The sequence below is a fragment of the Vulpes lagopus genome, chromosome 8 (assembly GCF_018345385.1).
Source record: "Vulpes lagopus strain Blue_001 chromosome 8, ASM1834538v1, whole genome shotgun sequence".
Lineage (NCBI taxonomy): Eukaryota > Metazoa > Chordata > Mammalia > Carnivora > Canidae > Vulpes > Vulpes lagopus.
Window position 1 is genome coordinate 99,936,454 of NC_054831.1, and position 20,816 is coordinate 99,957,269.

Below are 20,816 nucleotides of genomic sequence, written 5' to 3' on the forward strand. Positions count from 1 at the left end.
TCTTCAAGCTAGATGTAAAGAAAATAGTCTTACTTAAAGTTAAAAAACGACATTGAAAATGGAAATAAGTCACTAAAAGTAGGCCCCAAGGAAAATGTCATTAAACTAGAGAAAACAAGGCACTAGAAAACATGTATGAAAATACACACTTGGGCAGCCCGGGTGGCTCAGCGGTTTAGCACCGCCTTCAGCCCAGGGCGTGATCCTGGAGACCCAGGATCGAGTCCTGCGTCAGGCTCCCTGCAGGGAGCCTGCTTCTGCCTCTGCCTGTGTCTCTGCCTCTCTCTGTGTGTGTCTCTCATGAATAAATAAATGAAAAATCTTAGAAAAAAAGAAAGAAAAGAAAAAGAAAGGAAGGAAAAGAAAAGAAAGAAAGAATACACACTTAACAAACACCCTGAAAATTTCTGGGATACCAAGAAAATACTAGCTCTTGGGAGAGGGATGATTCCATTAAAGAAATCATTTTAAATTTTCCTGGTCTCAGTTTTGTATTGTACTTCTCCATTTCTTTATTCTCTCCATTAATTTCCTCATTACACCAAAGAGATTAACCCTGTAATTACTGTTTTCAACATTTGGCTTGTTTGTACTGTTCACTATCTTATAATCCCACCATTTGGTTGGCATAGAAAATGTCAGCTGATGTCACTAGTTTTTGTTTTTTCTTTCTTTGGTATCATTGGAAACTGTAGAATAACCTGTGCTCAGAAGACTCCAGGTAATACACGATAAGTATATGACATCTACTTCTAACAATCTGGAAGGCCCTGGCTGAAAAGAATAGAAATACTTGACTCCAATGACCATTGACTGCCAGAAATGACTGGAAGAAACATGTCAAGGGGAGCCTGGCTGGCTCAGGCAGTAGAGCATGCATGTCGAGATCTCGGGGTTATAAGTCTGAGCCCCACTTTGGATGTAGAGATTACTTAAAAATAAAATCTTAAAAAAAAAAAAAGGAGGAAATGTTTCCACAGACCACAGCACAAGAGTACTTTAAGAATTGTACAAATTGGGATCCCTGGATGGCTCAGCAGTTTAGCTCCTGCTTTCTGCCCAGAGCGTGATCCTGGAGTCCTGGGATTGAGTCCCGCATCGGGCTCCCTGCATGGAGCCTGCTTCTCCCTCTGCCTGTGTCTCTGCCTCTGTGTGTGTGTGTGTGTCTCTCATGAATAAATAAATAAAATCTTTAAAAAAAAAGAATTGGACAAATTAAGAGATGTAGCATGCACCTTGTCCTGGAAACATACAGTCCCTACTCCTGACAGCAGACATAGGGGAATCAGCAAGCCTAAGCAGTCTTACTGCATGAGAACAAGAAATGAGGAAAGGGTGAGGAAGAAGGCTCTGCGAATGTGACTAAGAAATGGAGTCAGGACGAGTGATTAAGGAAAAATATGTAAAGCCTTTATTTATCTTTTTATTTATTTTTAAAGATTTTATTTATTCATTTGAGAGAGATTGAGCATAAGCGGGAAGGAGGAGCGAAGGGAGAGGGAGCAGGAAACATGACACAGGGCTCCATCCCGGGACCCTGAGATCATGACCTGAGCCAAAGGCAGACACTTAACCCACTGAGCCACCCAGACACCCAGTAAAGCCTTTAAATGAGCAACAGAGTGGAACCTGAAGTGTAGGTGTTTCTAGACTTCAAGGTGGTAGAGGCAGCAGCCTCTACATGGATCAAGAAACCAGTCCCCTTCCACCAGATATATACAAATCTGTCCACCAAGATTCAAGATGCCAGATAACATATTCTGTATCCAAACCCAGTGGTATCTCTGGTGTGGCCTCAAGCAAGGGAAGTGGCCTGTTTAGAAGATGTCACTGAGTCCCTTCATTCAGGAAATCAATAGTCCTCAGAGTCTCAGGAATAGTGACTCCCCCCCTAGTCTGTGATGCTCCAAATATCTTTTTGCTTAGAATTGCTTTCTGGTATGTTTCTTCTAACATATGATAAAAAATGGTACTCGGATAACTTTTAGGTTAGCTCATTTCTTCTCGCTCTGTATGAGTGTGACAGGCTGGCCATTCCCCTCTCTTTCACTACTGCTTTCCCATCAGAGAAAAGGAAGGAAATGTCCCCGAATCATCAAGTTTGGCTCTATAGAAGAGTCTCCAGCCAATTTTTTTGTTGAGATTAGATACCGAAACCAAAATGTTTCACAGTTATGTGTACTTTTAATTGAGTTTCATTTCTCATTACCTCATGGCTACCACCAAAGTCCAGCAAGTACTATATATCACATTTAGTTTTACCATTGTATTGAGTAGGCATGACCTTACCCTTTGGAGAAAAAGGACACAGTCACTGCAGGAGCTAAGAGTATGGTTTCTTTCCGGGAAAAATAAGGCTCAAATCATTTTAAAGCTCCTTCGGTGAGCTTGAATTTAGTCCTGATGATTGTTTTCCTCTCCCAATTAAGCAAATTATAAGTATCCTTAGTCCTCAACAGTATCTCCAGTGGAGCTTCATGCCCTTTCCATGCACCATGCTTCTGCATTTTTGCTGTCTCATTAAGTCTCATTGGTACAGTCTACTTGGAAATCTTTTATAATTTACAAATCATGCTACTGCCAGAAAGAAGGAGAGGGAGGAGGAGGTAAAGGGGGAGAAGGAGGAGGAGAAGAAGAAAAACAGCAATAAAATGATTTGCTTTTTTCATGGCCAACAAAATTAAAATCAATTACAGTAATGTGAAGTAAAATCCAGATTTAATAAAGGCATTGGGTTGTACCATGTAGCGTGTGGTTCTAAAGACTTGTTTGTTTCAAGAAGATGACAGATGGGAATAATTTTAGTCATTTTGTAGTTTCATATTCTAACACTTAAAGTTGTAGATTGGACCACTGCTTGACAAAGTGTAATTTCTATGTTTATAGTACAGAATAGTTGCTCTCTCTTCTTCCCACTTAGTTAGGCAGGAAATATTTTCCCATAAGTAAGCCCATGTATTGCATTGACCATTGACCATCAGTCCCTGTTTCCTGCCTCCCAATAAAATGAGATTGCAGGTCTCATTCACTCTGTTGGCAGATAAAGTGGAGCCAGGTTACTAAGGGAATTGAATGATCCTGCTATTTTGACCATGGCTTTCCTCTCTCACATTCTCTTTCCATTCAACCTGTTTTGGTAACATTGCCATTCTGAAAGGAGCAGAGACAATAAAACATTCCAAGGCAGGTCCCCCTCATATGTGAACTTGAGCTTTCCATCTGTGTTTTTGTCTCACCTCTTTCTGTCAGTGACCCTCTCTGACTCTGCTCCACCTCTTGGACCCAGCTTACAGTAAAATCATCCCCAAGTCCTCAGAGGGTATAATGTAATTACAAAGGGAAGGGATGAGAGAAATGTTAAAGGCTGAAAAATCTTAATTCAAAATCTAGTGGAAGCTGAGAGCTCGAGATGCTATAATGAGAAATTAATGAACTGTTGTCCAGCAAAATACAGGATGCGCTCAAGACAAAGAATAGAATCTGAGCAGTAAAGACTCCAAAGTATTCAAGCATCCTATTAAGAAATGTAAAGGAAATGACCCACACCAATAAAAGAAACAAACAACATAAAAACAGAAATAGAATATAGCCACAAATAAAGACTTTATTTTCCAAAGTAATGAGGCAGCTGATACTAAAATAGAACAGCAGGTTAGAAGAAATGAAGCAGAATAAGTCTTAAAATAGATGATGATTCAAATTCTGAGGGGAAATATGCATTCATTCTTTGAACAAAAATTTATTGAGCAGCTATTGTATCTAAAGTGCTGCTCTAGGTGTTAGGGGACTCTAATGTTCAAGGCTGAAGAGATCCCTGTTATTATTGTGGAGTATATAATGAAGTACAGAGAAATAGTAAGAAAAAATTCAGATGTTCTATCAAAATCCCAAATACTAATAAATGCAATGTCAGTAATCTCACAATTAAAATAGAATGGGCTATATAGTAGATAGCGACTGAGTGGCCACCCTAGAAGGGATGGTCAAAGCTCTGTGAGGAGATAGCATTGAATCCAAGATTTGAATGACAAGAAGGGAACAACCTCCTAAAGACTGGTGTCTGATGCAAAGGAATCCAAGACTAGAACAAACTTATGCTGTTTGAAGAATATAAACATAACCACCTTCTGGAATCTGTAACTGGGGTCATCTACACCGTCTATCATTCTGTCTCCATGTCTTCAGATGCCCAACAGTGAGTAGGGCACCATATTAATCACCCTTTGTCAAAGTAGATGTCAGCCGAGGGCTAGGATGATAGGAGTAACAGTAGCTTCTACTTTCTGTGTACTTTTTACTATCAGGTGCTTTCTACTCGCTATCTCATTTTATCCTTAACCATTATTTTCCCCAAAGCTGAAAGAGACAACTTGTCCAAGGTCACATAGCACATTAATCCCCCTGCAAAATTCTGATTATTCCACCACACCAGACCATTTCCCATTAAGCTACATTGGAAAAGGGCAAAGGGACATATCAAATGGAGAAATAAAAAATAGTAGTGTGACTGGCTGAAATTTTTCTACAGATTTGACTTATTTGATGATTAGCGTGCACATTTCAGATTACCACATTTAATGGCTAAAATCCATGATGTATTTGATTCCGTACCAAAATAACACAAAGCTAGAGAGCTACTTCTAAGATGGAAGGGAGACTTAACTCCATAGATCATTTAATGATTATAAAATATTTTACTTTGGGTGAAGAATTATGACAAAGAAATGAGTATATTTAGTAAAATAAAATAAAATGTAGCATTTGTGTGGTCCAAAGGGGGCCTGATTCAGCCATGATATCCATCATGGGAAAGTTGGAATTAATTAATTGTACAGTACGTATACCCTGTACATTGTTTTGCCCTACTTTAGGGGCCAGAAAATGAGCAGCAAAATTCTCATAAAGACCTCCTCCAAATGCATCTCCTTATCTGCTCTTGTCTCTTGCTGCAGGGGGCCCCTTGTGCATCTGCTTTCTCACACATGGAGCCCCCAAAATGACAGCCACTCTGGGGGCAGGGATGGGACTACAGTATCACAAGGAACACACAGAAGGGGGAAGGAGGATAGTTCTGTATCTCTTCTGAACTGGAAAATGTTTATTTTCCAAGTGTATGGGTAAAATGGAGCTCTGTTGATAACATTTTTATTTTCCACTATGTGTTTTTCGGCACTCTGAATATCTTCCTATCCCATTAGAGAAAAACCTTTGAAACTTGTTTTTAATACAGGTAAGCAACTAAATGAATTAACATAATTTATTTCTATGTAAATGACATGCTTTTTTAGAAACACAAGAGTAAAGTGGATTACCTCACAAACAGCCTCCAATGCCTCAGGTTTTTCTTTTTGTTTCCTGGAGCACATCTACCAGTTATAGAAATGCTTACCAGAGAGAAGAACTATCTAGATAAGGTTCCATACATGCATCTCATGTAAACTGTGTTCATCTTGCTCACAGTCCGAATGATGCTGTCGTGAAAGCCTTCCCTGGGGTAGCAGATAACGTGTCAAGAATACAAAGAACATAGGAAATTTGCCCCTATTATCAAGGAAATGATAGTGCAGTGGTATAATATTAGCTCAGAGAAGATTGGTTTGTTTAGTTTTGATTCCTAGGGAAATTTACGCAAATGGATAAAATTGACATTGCTAGACACCAGAGGCCAAACTCAGGCCCTCCAAAGAGACACTGTCTATAGCAGTGCCACTGGTAGACTGATGATGGGCAGGAAAGCAAGAAAGAAAGGAAGGGAGAAAGGGAAAAGGAATAGAGGAAAATGTGGATAGAGAAGAAAAAGGGTGGGAGAAACAAGAAATCGGGAGAAGGAAAGTCAAAGTAGAGTGTGATAAAGAACCTCCCACTGTAAATAGAGGACCCCGGCTCCATCTGCCAGGGTCAGTGCCTAGGACTTCTGAGGTGGTGGGTGCTCTGTGGAACTCTTGAGGCTGCCCACCCCCCTCACCCCGCATCAGATGTGTTTTTATTTCTCCCAAACAACTGGCCATTTCTCACGAATATAAGAATAACCAGCTTTGCGAACTGGTATGTGCTTCATGGTTGGTTTCCCTTAACTTTTCCTCAAACATGCCTATTATATTATCCATAAACAAGCTAAAAATACATGGAAATCCCAAAGGAGCTGAAGGCAAAAAGCTTTGCAAGGCCTTGAGGAAAGTGGCCAACTTTTTGATGTCCTAGTTCTTAAAAGTGATGAAGCCAGCTTAGTATGATTTCAAGGTACTCTACGGACTCTCTTCCCTACCTCCATCCCTTCCTTGAGCAAATATTTGTTCACTGAGGCCTGAAATTGATTTTTTAGGGGACAGAGTTTTTCATTTCATAATCAGAAATGATTTTAAATGCATATTCACTCTCTTGGGTAAAGTAAAACATTGACTTGAAGTTATCACTTGCAGGTTGGTTGATCCCTTTCCTGAGAGCAGGGCAGAAGGCCCACCTGATGGTAGAGAACTGGTACTCCATTCTAAGGACACCTGGTCAAAGCGGGGAAGCTAGGGATAAAGAACTCAGATTGGCCACTGTCCAGGTTTGTGGAGCACTCCTCCGCTGACTTGTTAATGTAGCTCAGAAGAAGGTCTATGAGCTGACCCTAATTTTTCCAGCCTCATCTTTCACCAGCAACCCCCACCTCACTTGCCCCCCCCACACACCTTGCCCTTCCACTCTCCAGGCATCTTGAACTACTTATAGGTACCTGAACTTGCACATTCTTTTCGGTTGCTCCTTTTCTGTGGAACATATTACCCATCTCACATCCATCCCTTTCATCTGGGTCATCTGGGTCATAACTGAGATGTGATTTACTACAGGAAACTTTTCCTGGCCCTCCAAGGCTGGGTTGATACACATCCCATACGTCCCCGAAGCATTTTCACAGCACAGATTTTAGCACATTGAGGGGTAGTTTCCTGGTTTCTTGTCTGTTGTCCTCTCAGATTTGATCTCCTTAAGTGTGTTCACCTCTGTATCCTCAGAATTTAGTATAGTGCCTAGCGCAAAGTTTCGATTAATAACTACTGAACGAATGAATCAACTGTTTTCATTCTGTATCTGTCACCAAAAGAGGAGGAGTGTAATTGGTGGAAAAGCTTGTGCAGAGATGTGACACTGAACTCATACATATATTTTCCCTGGTACTGAACATCCATTGAAATAGCAGAAGAAGATATAATGAAAAAAATAAATCCATATTAGTTCTTATATTTGTCAGGGTAGAGTATCTGTTACATGAAACAACACCAAACCTTGATGGATTGAACCATAAGAGTTCGTTATTTATCCACATCATACAATGCCAGAGCTGGGGTGGGTGAGCAGTGTTGCTCTTTCCATTATCTGCATCCATTCAATATTCAGGATGAGAAAAGAAAGCAAAGGGAATCACATGGGAGGATTTTTAGGAGCCAATTTGGAAGAGGCATACATCACTCCTACTTGCAATCCATTGGCAGTAGCTCTGTCACGTGGCCCCTCTTAATTATAAGAGGAAAAGAAGAAAGGGGTCAGCGCAGTCTTCTATGCCCCCCACAAACAAGGAAGGATGCCTTCAACAAACCAGAAATCTCGAAGAATTTCTCAAAGCCACAAAGCTATTGGGATTGCATTGGTGGATATAAATGAAGAGAAGAAACCATAGCTGATAAGACACTCGAAAAGAAACAAAAGAAATTCAAGCAGGAGAAAATTACAGCAAAAGTAAAATCAATTCCAGAAATACTTTGAAGTTGGAATCAACAAATGCAAATCACAGGAAGGATTTCTAGAGCTGTTGTCAGGGAAATTAATGTTGGAAATTGCATTCAGAAAAAGCTGGGCTGCCCCACACTGAGCAACAGAGAACATCACTGCTCGCCCCAGGAGGACATCTGGTGTGATTGTCAGGACGGGGCAGCTAAGCAGAGCAGGGTGTGAAATAACTGCGCCTCCATAAAGACAGCCGTAGAAGAAAAAGAAAATGAGCACATTACTCCAGTGTTTTTGTCAGGCTAAACTGCTCAGTATAGCTCAGTGTAGTAGGAGTTTTAAATATGAAACTCTGAATAGACATGGGGCCCCAAAAAAACAGCCCAGGTAACTTACCACTGGAGATGAGTAGCACCCAGAAGACAAGCTTTGAAACACACATTTTGCCGCCACACATCCTGTCCCTTCTCCACAATAATCAGAAGGAGGACACTTTAATCAGAATGAGAAGCAAACAGAGATCCTCATAGATGAATCTAGATAGACATCCAGGGATGACAAATTAAAAAAGAAAAAAGGCAACACCCCAAAAGGGGATGCCAAACGCAACAAACAGCTAATATTTGAAGAACAAATATAAAGTGGAAACAGATGAAGAATTTGAAATATATGCGGTTGATATTCTCAGAGAAATTTAGGATTCTATCAAACCCATAAAACAATAATAGTCTGTAGCAAAAAGGAAACAGGGCAGCTGGGCTGCCTCAGCGGTTTGGCGCCGCCTTCAGCCCAGGGCGTGATCCTGGAGACCCGGGATTGAGTCTCACGTCAGGCTCCCTGCACGGAGCCTGCTTCTCCCTCTGCCTGTCTCTGTTCCTCATGAATAATTAAGATTTTAATTTAATCAAGATAATTACGTAATTTGTTGGGGGTAAAAATGTCATCAATCAAATAAAAACTAAATAGAGGGGTTCACTGGTGTTGGGAGATGTCCCACCAGTCTCTTGCATTTCTGTACATCTTGCACAGTGATGACTGCCCTTTGTTTTATACTGTCTTTTCAAGAATATTTACTTAGTGAATGCCATGGAAAAGAGAGAGTCTCTCTCCAGAGCAGGGCATACTGACTATTCAGTAGAATGAAAATGTTTCCCTCGGGGGCAAAGGCAGACATGCTTAGAAAAGTCAGGATCCCTGAGCTCCAGGTTCCTCTGCTGTCACACAGCCCCTTGTTGTATAGGCAGTGATGTGGCCCTTTCTGTGTCTCCCTGTGGGACTTAGGACTCAAGAAACCACCATAAATGCTTATAGTCTGGCCACTGCTATTCTGTGAGTAATTAACCGGTTTTGTCTCTGACTTAGAAGTCTCAAGTCTTCTTCCAGGATCCATGAAACTGTGGCAGGCTAACTCACAGGTAGAGTAAAATCTCGGACCCTTCACAGTTCTCAACAAGTATTATAATGAATATACTGAGAGTGAACTATAAGATCAAGTCAAAGCATTCTCCCAGAATTCCACCCCCAAAATAAATGTGGGGTAAGTGGAGAAACATATAGGACGGTTCCACAGACTCCAATAAGAAATAGGAATTCTGAAAGAAAGAGAAGTAGATAATCAAGAAAAATAGAAAAACTTCTCCCAAACCTAAAAGAAAGAAATACTTAAATTGAAAATGCCATAACATCTCAGTGAATCACTCCACAGAGTACTTAGTGATTATGAAAGGAGAAGCGTACATCTGTAATGGCAGATCCCTTTCTCCCATTGGAATGAAAGCTTTGGGCAGAAAGCAAGCAATCAGTAATACTAAACTAACAATAATGGGACAAAGTGACTCATGTGCTTTCTTATGCCCTATGCTAAGAAGGAACCAATATCCCTTCTAGAATATGCTTGCCATAAAAGGTTTACTCTGAACCTAGACTGCAGATACAAGAAGACAAATCCAAACTGAAAGAGTATAAAACAACTAGCCTGAACTCTTCATTCAGAAATATTAATGACATAAAAGACAAAAAGGCAAGGGTGCTGTTCTAGATAAAAGGAGAATAAAGAAAAAGGATGACCAAATGCAGTGCACAATCTTTAACTGGAGACTTTGATTTAAGAAAAAGCTAGGAAAAAAAAAAACATGGTTGGAACAACTAGGGAAATGTGAATAGACTATATATTCAATAATAGTATTATATCAAATAAATGATGGTATTATATCAAGTTGACTCATACTTAATCCAAGTTAAATATTTTTTTGGTGTGATTATTGTTCTGAGGTTATGTAGGAAAACATACTTGTTCTTTAGGAGATATATGCTGAAATATTTAGAATAAAGTGCCATTAATGTCTGCAACTTACTCTTAAATAGATCATAAAAATTATATTTATATATATATAGTTTTATATAAAAATTACACATAATCCATATAATCTCTATATATGAAATTTATATACATACACATACCTATATAGAGCTACAGAGAGAGAAAGAAAAGAAAATATAGCTAAATGTTAACAGTTGGTAAAACCCAAATATCTGGGTATCCATTGTATTATTGCAGGTTTGCAGAAGATTTGCAAATTCTCAAAATAATAAAGGTGAAATAATAGATTGTAGATGCCAGTCAAATGCCAGAAAAGATTAACACAAAGGGAAGCTATACCTACACATACTTAGGAGGCATCTCATAAATCAAAAATTTAAAGATAATACCATAAATTTTTTTCACAGAGCCATAAACAGTCTACATGCAAATCATTCTGTATATGGGTACTAAGATAAGGACATAGTATCTCCCAAGTTCTGAGAGAAATTTACTTTGAAGATAGAGTTCTATATCCAGCCAATTAAAATTTAAGTATGAGCACAGAGAGAGAAAGAGAGAGAGAAGAAGAAAAAGTATTTTCAGTTACATAAAGAGTAAGAAATTCTACATTCCACAGATATTCCTGAAATAATTAGTTGCAGATATGCTGCAACACAATGAAAACTGAATCCAGAAAAGCTGAAGATGTGGAACCCAAGAGATGGCATGCAAAGAAATCGGGAGCCATGAGCACATAGCATTAGAGATATGAAAGAGTTACAAGGAAAAAAAAGACTCAAATTTATAAATTATTTAAAATGTATTTAGGTGACAAATGCATAAGCAAGATAATTTCTTCAAGAGATAAGTAAGTCCCATGACGGCAATAATCAGACACTGTCCTGGGAAGGGACGCCCTGCATAAAATCACTGCTCTCCGTACATGAAAGCAATTACCTACATGCAGGGTGAACTCGACCCTGCAAATACTCTGGAACTGAAAACACTTTAAATTCATACTGATCCCTTCTGTCTTTTAAGATGTTTCAGCCAGAGAAGATATAGTATGACCAAGATTCTGCGGAGATTTTGTGAACTGATAGACAACACCAAACTGCAAGCCCAACATCCAAGGCTTTTTTTGTTGTTGTTGTTCATGTACATGAGCCAAGTTAGAACTAGCCACTGAAAAATAAGGAAAAGGAGGCTATGCCTTGGCATTACAAGTTCACAGGTGTGTTTCAGGAATATAGGAACAGTGATTTTACCTAGAAAAAGTTATAGAATGGTATTATAATATTTGTCTTATTAAGGAGAATTATTGCAGGGAGCAAGTTCAAACAAACTAATTGTAGATTGGATTCTATTTATGTCTTTTCATGTAAAAAGTGTGTGTGTGTGTGTGTGTGTGTGTGTGTGTGTGTAACATATGAGGGAGGTAGAGAGAGGACTCCAAGAAAGAGCATCACGCTCCCTTGTGTCCTCCCCTGTTCTCATTTGAATGACAGCTCTGACAGCAGGATAGGGGCTACGGTGGCTCCAAGCCAAGCAAAGCCCAAAGGCAGAGGATGGAGTCTGTTTCTGTATCTTCTTTCTCCCCCCTTTGCTGCCTAGAGCATACTGTGCTCCCGAATGCACTTCAACTCCCCAGGAGTACCGTGGGAGCATGTGTGCTTTCAGATGGCCCAATCCTTCAGAGTTTTGAGGAGCAGAGGGCTGTCTGGGGAGCCCCCCTTCTGCTTCTCTCGCAGACCTTGGCCCCCCTGCAGAACTGTATCCTAAGGCTGACCCGGCTCAGCGGGGGTGGGGGGTGGGGGGTGGTGGCAGATGGACTGTATTTGGTACACTCTCCCAGGAAGCCAGTGCAAATGCTTTTAGGAGGTCAGTGCCCTCCGACTGCGAAATGATAATATGCTAAATTACGTACATAATTAAATTTCACCCCAACAGCATACCATAAAATTGGAAAAGCAATTCCATCACCCAGGATCAATGTGCATAAAGTACACACAAAAGGACCAAAAGTTCTCATCAGTTAACTTGTGTTTGTGCTTTGGCTGAATAGTCAGAGGTCCATTTCTACTATAGGTTGATGAATGGTGCACAGTTAATTACCACTTAATTATTTGTCTCTTTTTCCTTGTGTTGTTGCCATATAGGTTAGAAGTGACAGGGATGAGTTTTTTTTTTTATTTTTTTAGGGATGAGATTTTTGTTAATCTCCCCCAGTCGAGCATCCAAGGGATATTCTTCCTATTAGATTTTACCATCCTATTCACAAGTGTTTTTGTTTTATTTCTTGTTTATATATTTTTTATTTTTTTAAAAGATTTTATTTATTTACTTGAGAGCAGAGAGAGGGAGAACACGAGTGGGGGGAGGAGGAGAGGGATAGGGAGAAGCAAACTTCTTGCTATTGTGGGGCTCGATCCTAGACCTTGAGATCATGACCTGAGCCAAAGGCAGATGCTTAATCGACTGAGCTACCCAGGTGCCCCTATGTTGTTTTTTTTAACCATGCAAAACACACATCAGGTTTAGAGAAACTGAGCTAAGAGGTAACCTGGTATAGCTGCTATCTCATGAATATTCAATGATATTGTGCTATAACAAATTCTTAACAACTAGTCTAGAGGTACATCAACGTACTACAAATAACACTGGGTAAAAAAGTAAAAGAAACAATCTAGCACCAAGCCCAGGATCTGATACTTAGCTGACAGTTGAGAAATATTTGTAAGTGAATAAATGAATGAGTCAGTGAATAAACAACTGATAAAACTCAGTTCTCCAGCTTCACAGGCCATTCCCATGATATGAGGACACACCATTGCAGATGACAAACGGTCAGGGCAGAATGACAGATGTTAACAGTGGGTATCTGGGCCATAGACTACTCTCCCATTTAATTTTTTGTGAGTTCATTGCTGAACCAATTTGAAGCTTTGTTTCTAGGAAGTGTTGATCTATTCCCTTGAGATTAGTAATGGTAAATACAAGTCTTAGTGGACTGGCAGTGCATTGCTGTGGATGGCTACCTAGTAAGCACATGGCACTTTAGGTGATAGCACTTTATGGTCTCAGCAGAGCAAGTCTGGACCTTGAGGCTGAACTATTTCCTCATAAAAGCATAAACTGAAGGAGGTTGGAAAGCCAAGGAAATGGAAGGCAAGTCCACAATCTCTCCTGTTTGCTATATACCAAGATACTACTACTATCCACATACACAGTCCCAAAATTTATATTTGTTTAAGGGATATGAATCTAAGATAGCTAGTGTCAGAGTCAGAGAGAAGGGCAGGAGCACCCATTCTTCCTGCTGGTTGTCACTTGCTCCTGGTCCTCTTAGTTGCCTCTGAATCAAAGAACCAAAAAGCAGCCTGATTTTACAAGCTGAACCACCCCCCCAAGCTAACCTGATCTACCTCACTAGGAATGGATAACAGAGCACCAAGTACTCCATCAAAGACTAAGCCCTTACTTTTAGCTTGATCTTAAGGTTCCATTGACCTCCAACTATCTTTCCCAGAATGTTGCGAAACATGCTACACACACACACACACACACACACACACACACACACGTACATATATTTGTATAGCTAGAGATAGAATAACATATTCATGTTATTCAGAAACAACTGAATTAATATTGTATCTAATAGTCAGAAATTTATTAGGGTTAATGGAGCCTATAACTCAAAGCGCGGACAATCCTTGCAATGATATCTTGGCTATAGAACTTGAATTTATGATTTCTTGTCCTTTTCTCTTTACCAACACCCCCTCTCACCGCCCCCAACTCAGGAAAGGAGCCTGGCGGGGGAACCAAGATTTTGGATTGCAAAATTGAGGAGAGTACCGAAACACCTGCTCTAGAGGACTCCTCATCATCCCCTGTAGATATTCAGCAACATTCCTGGCAGGTTTCCACAGACATTGAGAACACTGAAAGGTAAGTGGGAAGTTACCCTAAATAGGCTGCCAGTATTCCTCCAGTTAGTACTCTTAGGGGCTGTGAAAGTTGAGATTTTTCTCTTTCAGATTCAGCTTTTGTCTTCAAGATTCAGATTTCAGAAATCTCAGAAAACTGAGGTAACAGAAGGTAGAGAGTCCGAATCCTACAGTAGAATGATAGCAGAATTTCCCGCAGTCACAGGCTCCCAGGCCTCTTTTTATCCTATACTACCACACTGTGTCTCCATGGAAATGAAAACAGTGTGCTTCCTTGGGAAGGAAGACCGTTGAATCTAGATACCATCACAGCTCACCCCCTGGGCCGGGTACCAAAATTTCCATTTATCTAAAGAAGAGGAATCCACGATCATGCAAAGATGCTGAAAGTAGCTTCCTGGATTTCAGGTGTAGGGAATGGCCTGCTGAACTGCTAGTCAGGAACTAAGCATTCTGTCCATTTGACAGACAGCTGTTCCTAGAGCTCCCTTCTCAAACTTTCCCAGAATGTAGCTGATGGCTGCTTAGTGGTCAAAGTGAGCTAATGCATTTGTCTTAACAAGCAGTAGAGGGAGTTTCCTTCTTAAGAAGAAAAGATTCTACAGTGATTTAATTTCATTTGGGGAAAGGAAGCAATAATAATATAATAGTAAGTGCCATGGCTCATCTAGATGCTAAAAATGCCATTCTGTGAGGCTGGAGGATGAGGCCCTTGTTTATTGGCCTCCACAGTGATATCATGTCCTTTGCTACTAATGTCCCCAGAGCTGACACAAAGCAGTTGAATGAATACTGGGCAATTCCACTGAGGGCTTTGTGTGGAGTTGAATCATTGACAAGATAATGAACATTTTATTTTTTTTATTTTTAGAAATGTAACACACAATGGCATTTATAGCCATTGTGGTTCTACTTTCATATTGTAATATAATTCTAAAGCTAATTACTGAATTTCTGTGTTTATAGAAAATTGAACCATGTGGTAATTATGTGCTATTAATAAAACTTGGATTTTGTATAAGCTTGGAAATCTAACAATTCAAACAATAAAGCTGTTTGGCACGGTCTGATACAGCTATAGACAAATGGTGAGGGAATGATTTATCTTAATTTATGAAATAGAAAATGCTTTGCTCCATTCCCAGGAAGAAATATCTGCCAGAGTGCCATGATCAGGGCATAATCCATCAGAAAAGACATTTTCCCTTACAGAAACCTTGCACAGCAACTACCTAAGCCTTCTGAGTTTATAAGAAAGCCAGCTATGGCTGGGAATAAAAATAAGAGAGAGTGCAGTTGGGTTCAAGATAGTGGCATAAAAAGATGTGAACTTACTCTGTCCTATGGATCCAACAAATACACAATTATAACTTCCTCTGAAAAAGACCAAAAAATTGGATGCATGGAGCCTCCACAACAAAGGACAAGAAATACAGTACTGAAATGGGTACAAGAGGCAAAGACATTGCCTTGCCAAAAAAGACTACACCATAAGTGCTGTGACCCATAATCAGGAGGGACCTCAAAAAGTATATAACTTTTCCTAAGAAGTGGGGGGGCCTGTGCTCCACATCAGGCTTCTAACCTTTAGGCCCTGCATGAGAGATACAAGTCCCCTAAATGCCAGGCTTTAAAAGCCAATGAAGAGTACATCCAGGATAACTATAAAACTCAAGAGACTAGAGAACCCACTCTTATGGACTCATGCACAGATTCACTGGCCCTGGGACCCAGCACAAAAACACTAATTTGAAAAGTGCCTAGATCATAAATGAAGGAAACCAATCTACTAATCCTAAAGCACCTGACAGAGAGACAGGAAAATTTTGGGACTTTATCCAGAGACAGAGACATTGGTGGCCACTATATATGTGACCTCTTCCTACCCTGCTAAGTTTAGTGTCAGTGGGCACCATTTTGGAACTATCTCTCTAACCTGTTAGAGCTGGCAGGCATGCCCAGGTGAAAATCCCACTCACCATCAGAGCAAAAGCACATGTCACAGCCAGGCCAAGAGCCAATCCCACCCACCCCCATACCACAGATATAACCCTGGTACAGCATATGGGTATGTGCAGCCCATCAGAGAATAATCCTTGAGCACCTAGTTCTGGTGATCAGAGGGGATTGCATATCTGGGCTCCACATGACCTCTCCTGCCCAAAGACATTCTTCAAGGCTGGAAGAGGTAGTTGATTTGACTATTACATACAAACAAACACAGAGAATAAGACCAAATGTTTCAACAAAACATTATGTTTCAAACAAACAAACAATAATAATAACAACAACAACAAAAAGACAAAACAGCAGAAAAAAATATTGATGAAAAAGACATAAGCAGCCCACCTGATAAGGAGTTTAAAGTCATGGTCATAAAGATGCTCAATGAACTCAGAAGAATGGATGAACATGGAGATCCTCAACAAAGAGATAGAAAATATAAGAAAGTTCCATAGAGTAGTTACAGAGCTGAAGAATACCATAACTGATCTAAAAAGCATAAAGTATACTTAAGTAACTAAAGGGGTTCAAGAGCAGACTGGATAAAGCCAAAAATCTCATCAACAAGCTAGAAGAGAAAGCAACAGAAGTCATCTGGGCAGGAGAACACAAAGTAAAAAGAATTGTAAAAACTGAAGATAATTTAAGGGACCTCTGAGATATCAAGTGGAATAATGCTTATATAATAGAGGCTCCAGAAAGAGAAGAGAGAAAAAAAAGGCCAGAAAACTTATAGAAAGAAACCAGAAACTTGAAGAGATAATAGTTGAAAACTTTTCTAATCTGGGCAAGGAATCTAGATTTAAGAAATAGAGAGTCCTGAATAAAAAGAACTCAAAGAGATCCACAAGACATATTATAATTAAAATGGTAATTATAATTATAATTAAAATGGTAAATTATAATTAAAATGGTAAAAGTTAAAGATAAGAGAGAATCTTAAAAACAGCACAAGAAACCCCATAAGTATGCCAGCAGAGTTGTCAGCAGAAACCTTGCAAGCCAGGAGAGAGTAGCTGAAAGGAAAGTGCTGAAAGGAAGAAAACTCACCAAGAATTCTCAGCAAGTTGGGGCACCTGGGTGGCTCAGTCAGTTAAACCTTGGCCTTCGGCTCAGGTCATGATCCCAGCGTCCAGGGATCAAGCACCATATCAGGCTCCCTGCTCAGCCAGGAGCCTGCTTCTCCCTTTCCCTCTGCTGCTCCCTCTGCTTGTGGTCTCTGGGTCATTCTCTCTCTCTTTGTCAAATAAATAAATAAAGTCTTAAAAAAAAAAAGAATTCTCAGCAAGTTATCAAAGTTATCATTCAAAGTTGAGGGAGAGGTCTCCTGAGTGGCTCAGTCTGTTGAGTGTCTGATGCTTGATCTCAGGTCAGGTGACCTTGGGGACACAGGTTCAGACCTCACAGTGGGCTCTGTGCCCAGCATGGAGCCCACTTAAAAAAAATATTTGAAGGAGAGATTCAGAGTTTTCCAGACAAGCAAGGGGTACCTGGGTGGCTCAGCTGGTGAAGCATCTGCCTTCAGCTCAGGTCATGATCTCAGGGTCCTAGGATTGAGCCCCGAATTGGGCTCCCTGCTCGATGGGGAGCCTGCTTCTCTTTCACCTTCTGCCTCTCCCCCTGCTCGTGCTTTCTCTCTCAAATAAGTAAATTAAATATTTTTAATAAAATAGTTTTTAAAAAAGAGTTTTCCAGATAAGCAAGAGCTATAAGGAGCTCATCACCACTAACCCAGAATCACAGTAAGTGTTAAAGGAACTTTTCTAAACTGAAAAGAAATAACACTAATTAATAACAAGGAAATATATACAAAATCCTACCAGAAAAGGTAAATATGTAGTGAAAGTAGTGAATCAGTCACTTTCTAAGCAACTATGAAGGTTAAAAGACAAAAATAGTACAGCTAACTGAAGCTACAAGACTTAAAGTGTAATTAAATTAAAAGATGTAGCGGCAGCCCAGTGGCTCAGTGGTTTAGCACTGCTTTCAGCCCAGGGCCTGATCTTGGAGACTCGGGATCAAGTCCCAGGTCAGGCTCCCTGCATGAAGCCTGCTTCTCCCTCCGCCTGTCTCTGTCTCTGTCTCTGTCTCTCTCTCTCCTCTCTGTGTGTCTCATGAATAAGTAAATAAAATCTTTAAAAATTAATTAATGAATTAAAAGATGTAAAATGGGATATCAAAAATATAAAATAGCAGGAGGTAGAAGAAATGTAAAGTTTTGGAATGTTGCTAGTAATTCAAAATAGGCCATTTTATACATAGGAACTTATTTGTGAACTTTATGGTAAGCCACAAAGCAAAAACTTACCATAAAAACACAAAAGAAAATGAGAAAATCTAAACAAAACACTAAAGAGAGCCATGAAACCACAGGGTAGGAGAGAAAGAAGAAAGGAACGGACAGGAAGTACAAAACCAGCCAGAAAACAATTAACAAAATGGCAATAAGTACTTACCTATCAAAGCCTACTTTAAATGTAAAGGAACAAAACTCTCCAATCAAAAGACATAGAGTGACTGAAGGGATAAATAAAAATAGGATCCATCTGCAGGCTACCAACAAGAGACTCACTTCAGGACACACAGAGACTGAAAGAGAAGGGAAGAAAGATATTTCATGCAAATGGAAATGAAAATAAATCTGCTGTAGGTATATCCATAGCACACAAAATAGACTTTAAAGCAAAGATTGTGATAACGGGGGGGGGGGGGGGGCATCTGGCTGAGTCAGTAGGTAGAGCGTGTGACTGTTGAACTTGGAGTCATGAATCCAAGCTAAGCCCCATGTTGGGGGTAGAGTCTATGTAAAACATAGACTATGATAATAGACAAAGAAGGGCATTACATAATGTAAAAGGGTTAATCCAACAAAAAGATATAACGCTTTTAACTATATATATGCCCATCAAAGGAGCACCCAGATATATAAAACCAAGATTGACGAACCTAAAAGAAGAAACTGACAGCAGTGTACTGATGGTTAGAGGACTTTAACATCCCACTTACATCAACGAATAGATCATGCAAATCCAAAATTAATAAGGAAACATTGACCCTAAATGACACACTAGATCAGATGCACGTAATAAATATATACAGACACTCCATCCAAAAGTAACGGAATATACATTCTTTTCGAGTGTACATGGAACACTCTCTAAGACAGATCACATGTTAGGCCACAAACAAGTCTCAGTAAATTCAGGAAGATTGAAATCATATCAAGTATCTTTCCTTACTATCATAGTATGAAACTAGAAATCAGTTACAAAAAGAAAGATGGTAAAACCACAAAAAGATGGGTGTTTGTGTGTGTGTGTGTGTGTGTGTGTGTGTGTGTGTGAGTGCACGCACACCCTAATGGAATACTGCTTGGTTGCGACTTGGAAGAACATGGATGGATCATGAAGGTATTATGATAAGTGAAATAAGTGACACAGAGAAAGACAAATACCATGGGATCCCTCTGGTCTGTGGAATCTACAAAAACAAAGCAAACAAAACAACTCACAGATACAAAAGAACAGTTTAGCGGTTATAGAGGGGAAGGGTGGGGGATAGAGGGAGGCAAAATGGTTGGAAGGGGTCAATTGTAGGGTGTTGGAGCCTAACTGCTCCTGCAGAAGTAATCACTTTGTAGTACGTACAGATGGCAATTTGTAATGTTGGACACCTGAAACTTCAATAATGTTCGATACCAATTTTACCTCAATTAAAAAAAGAAACGGGAGAGTATAACCCATAGTTTACATAGAGTATACATAGAGTATAACCCATATAACCTCAAGTCCAGATTCAGGTTCAAAGGAGGTGGGAATGGCTGAAATAAGTAGGCTCAGGAGCCCAGGTCTGGTAAGGCTGCTTCCTGAGTTCTCCCTCTCTGCCCTAACACATCAGGGCGCCTAACACTGGGTGGGTCACCCAGGAGGGCTTCTTAAAAACATTGATTCCTGAGCCCCCATCCCCATAAACCAGCTGTATCAGGCTCTCAGGGGGTGGGGTCTTGGCACATGGTGATTCTCCTTGGAGCACCAGGACTGAGAATCAGTGCTTTCTGGGGAGACTCTGCCTCAGTCTCACATTCTGCACTCCCAGCCGGTTCCCACGGTCTGCCCGCCCACCTCCCATCCCATCTGCCCCTGAGGATTTTACAGGAAATCAGAATATGCCCCTTGAGCTCCTCGATGTGGGGCCCTGCCTTCCTAGTCCCCCCTCCCCTCCCTCTTTCACCTTCTCTCTCTAGAAATACCTTTTGGGCCTTATAGACATCTGTGCCCCACAGACATATCCTCATACTTATGGGAAAGGATTCTGATTTTTTTATGTTTATTTCTACACCTGACCCACAAAGCTGCTTCCTTCTCCTTTTCCAGTTATTCCTTTTTTTTTAGATTTTTTTTAAAGATTTTATTTATTTATTCATGAGAGACACAGAGAGAGAAGCAGAGACATAGGCAGAGGGAGAAGCAGGCTTCCTACAGGAAGCCTGATGCAGGGCTCGATCCCAGGCCCCCAGGATCACAACCTGAGCCAAAGACGGATGTTCAACTACTGAGCCACCCAGGTGCCCTCTCCAATTAGCTATTCCTGAAAAAGAGTTCCTTTTTACATATTAGCCGGTGCTTAAGGAGAGATGCTGTGGGGTCTGGGCCTCCCCTAGAACAAGTGTTCCTCAAACCATACTCAAGAGAACAGTTGTATATCAAGAAACAGACTGGGGCAGGGGTGCCCGGCTGGCTCAGCTGGTCGAGCGTACAACTCTTAATCTTATGATTGTGAATTCAAGCCCCACATTGGGTGTGGAGCCTATAAAAGAATTTTGTAAAGAAATACCGCAAGGAACTGAAGGA

The 20,816-nt window shown here is 40.3% G+C and overlaps 1 protein-coding gene across 3 annotated transcripts in view; it reads left to right on the forward strand.

The window, feature by feature from the left end:
• LOC121497330 (regulator of G protein signaling 7 binding protein) overlaps positions 1-20,816 on the forward strand; it is a 98,734-nt gene that overhangs the window by 64,587 nt on the left and 13,331 nt on the right. For all 3 annotated transcript variants that reach the window (XM_041766833.1, XM_041766831.1, XM_041766832.1), the window contains exon 4: positions 13,816-13,963. In XM_041766833.1, the coding sequence (XP_041622767.1) occupies positions 13,816-13,963 (148 nt within the window). The remainder of the gene's footprint in view (positions 1-13,815; positions 13,964-20,816) is intronic.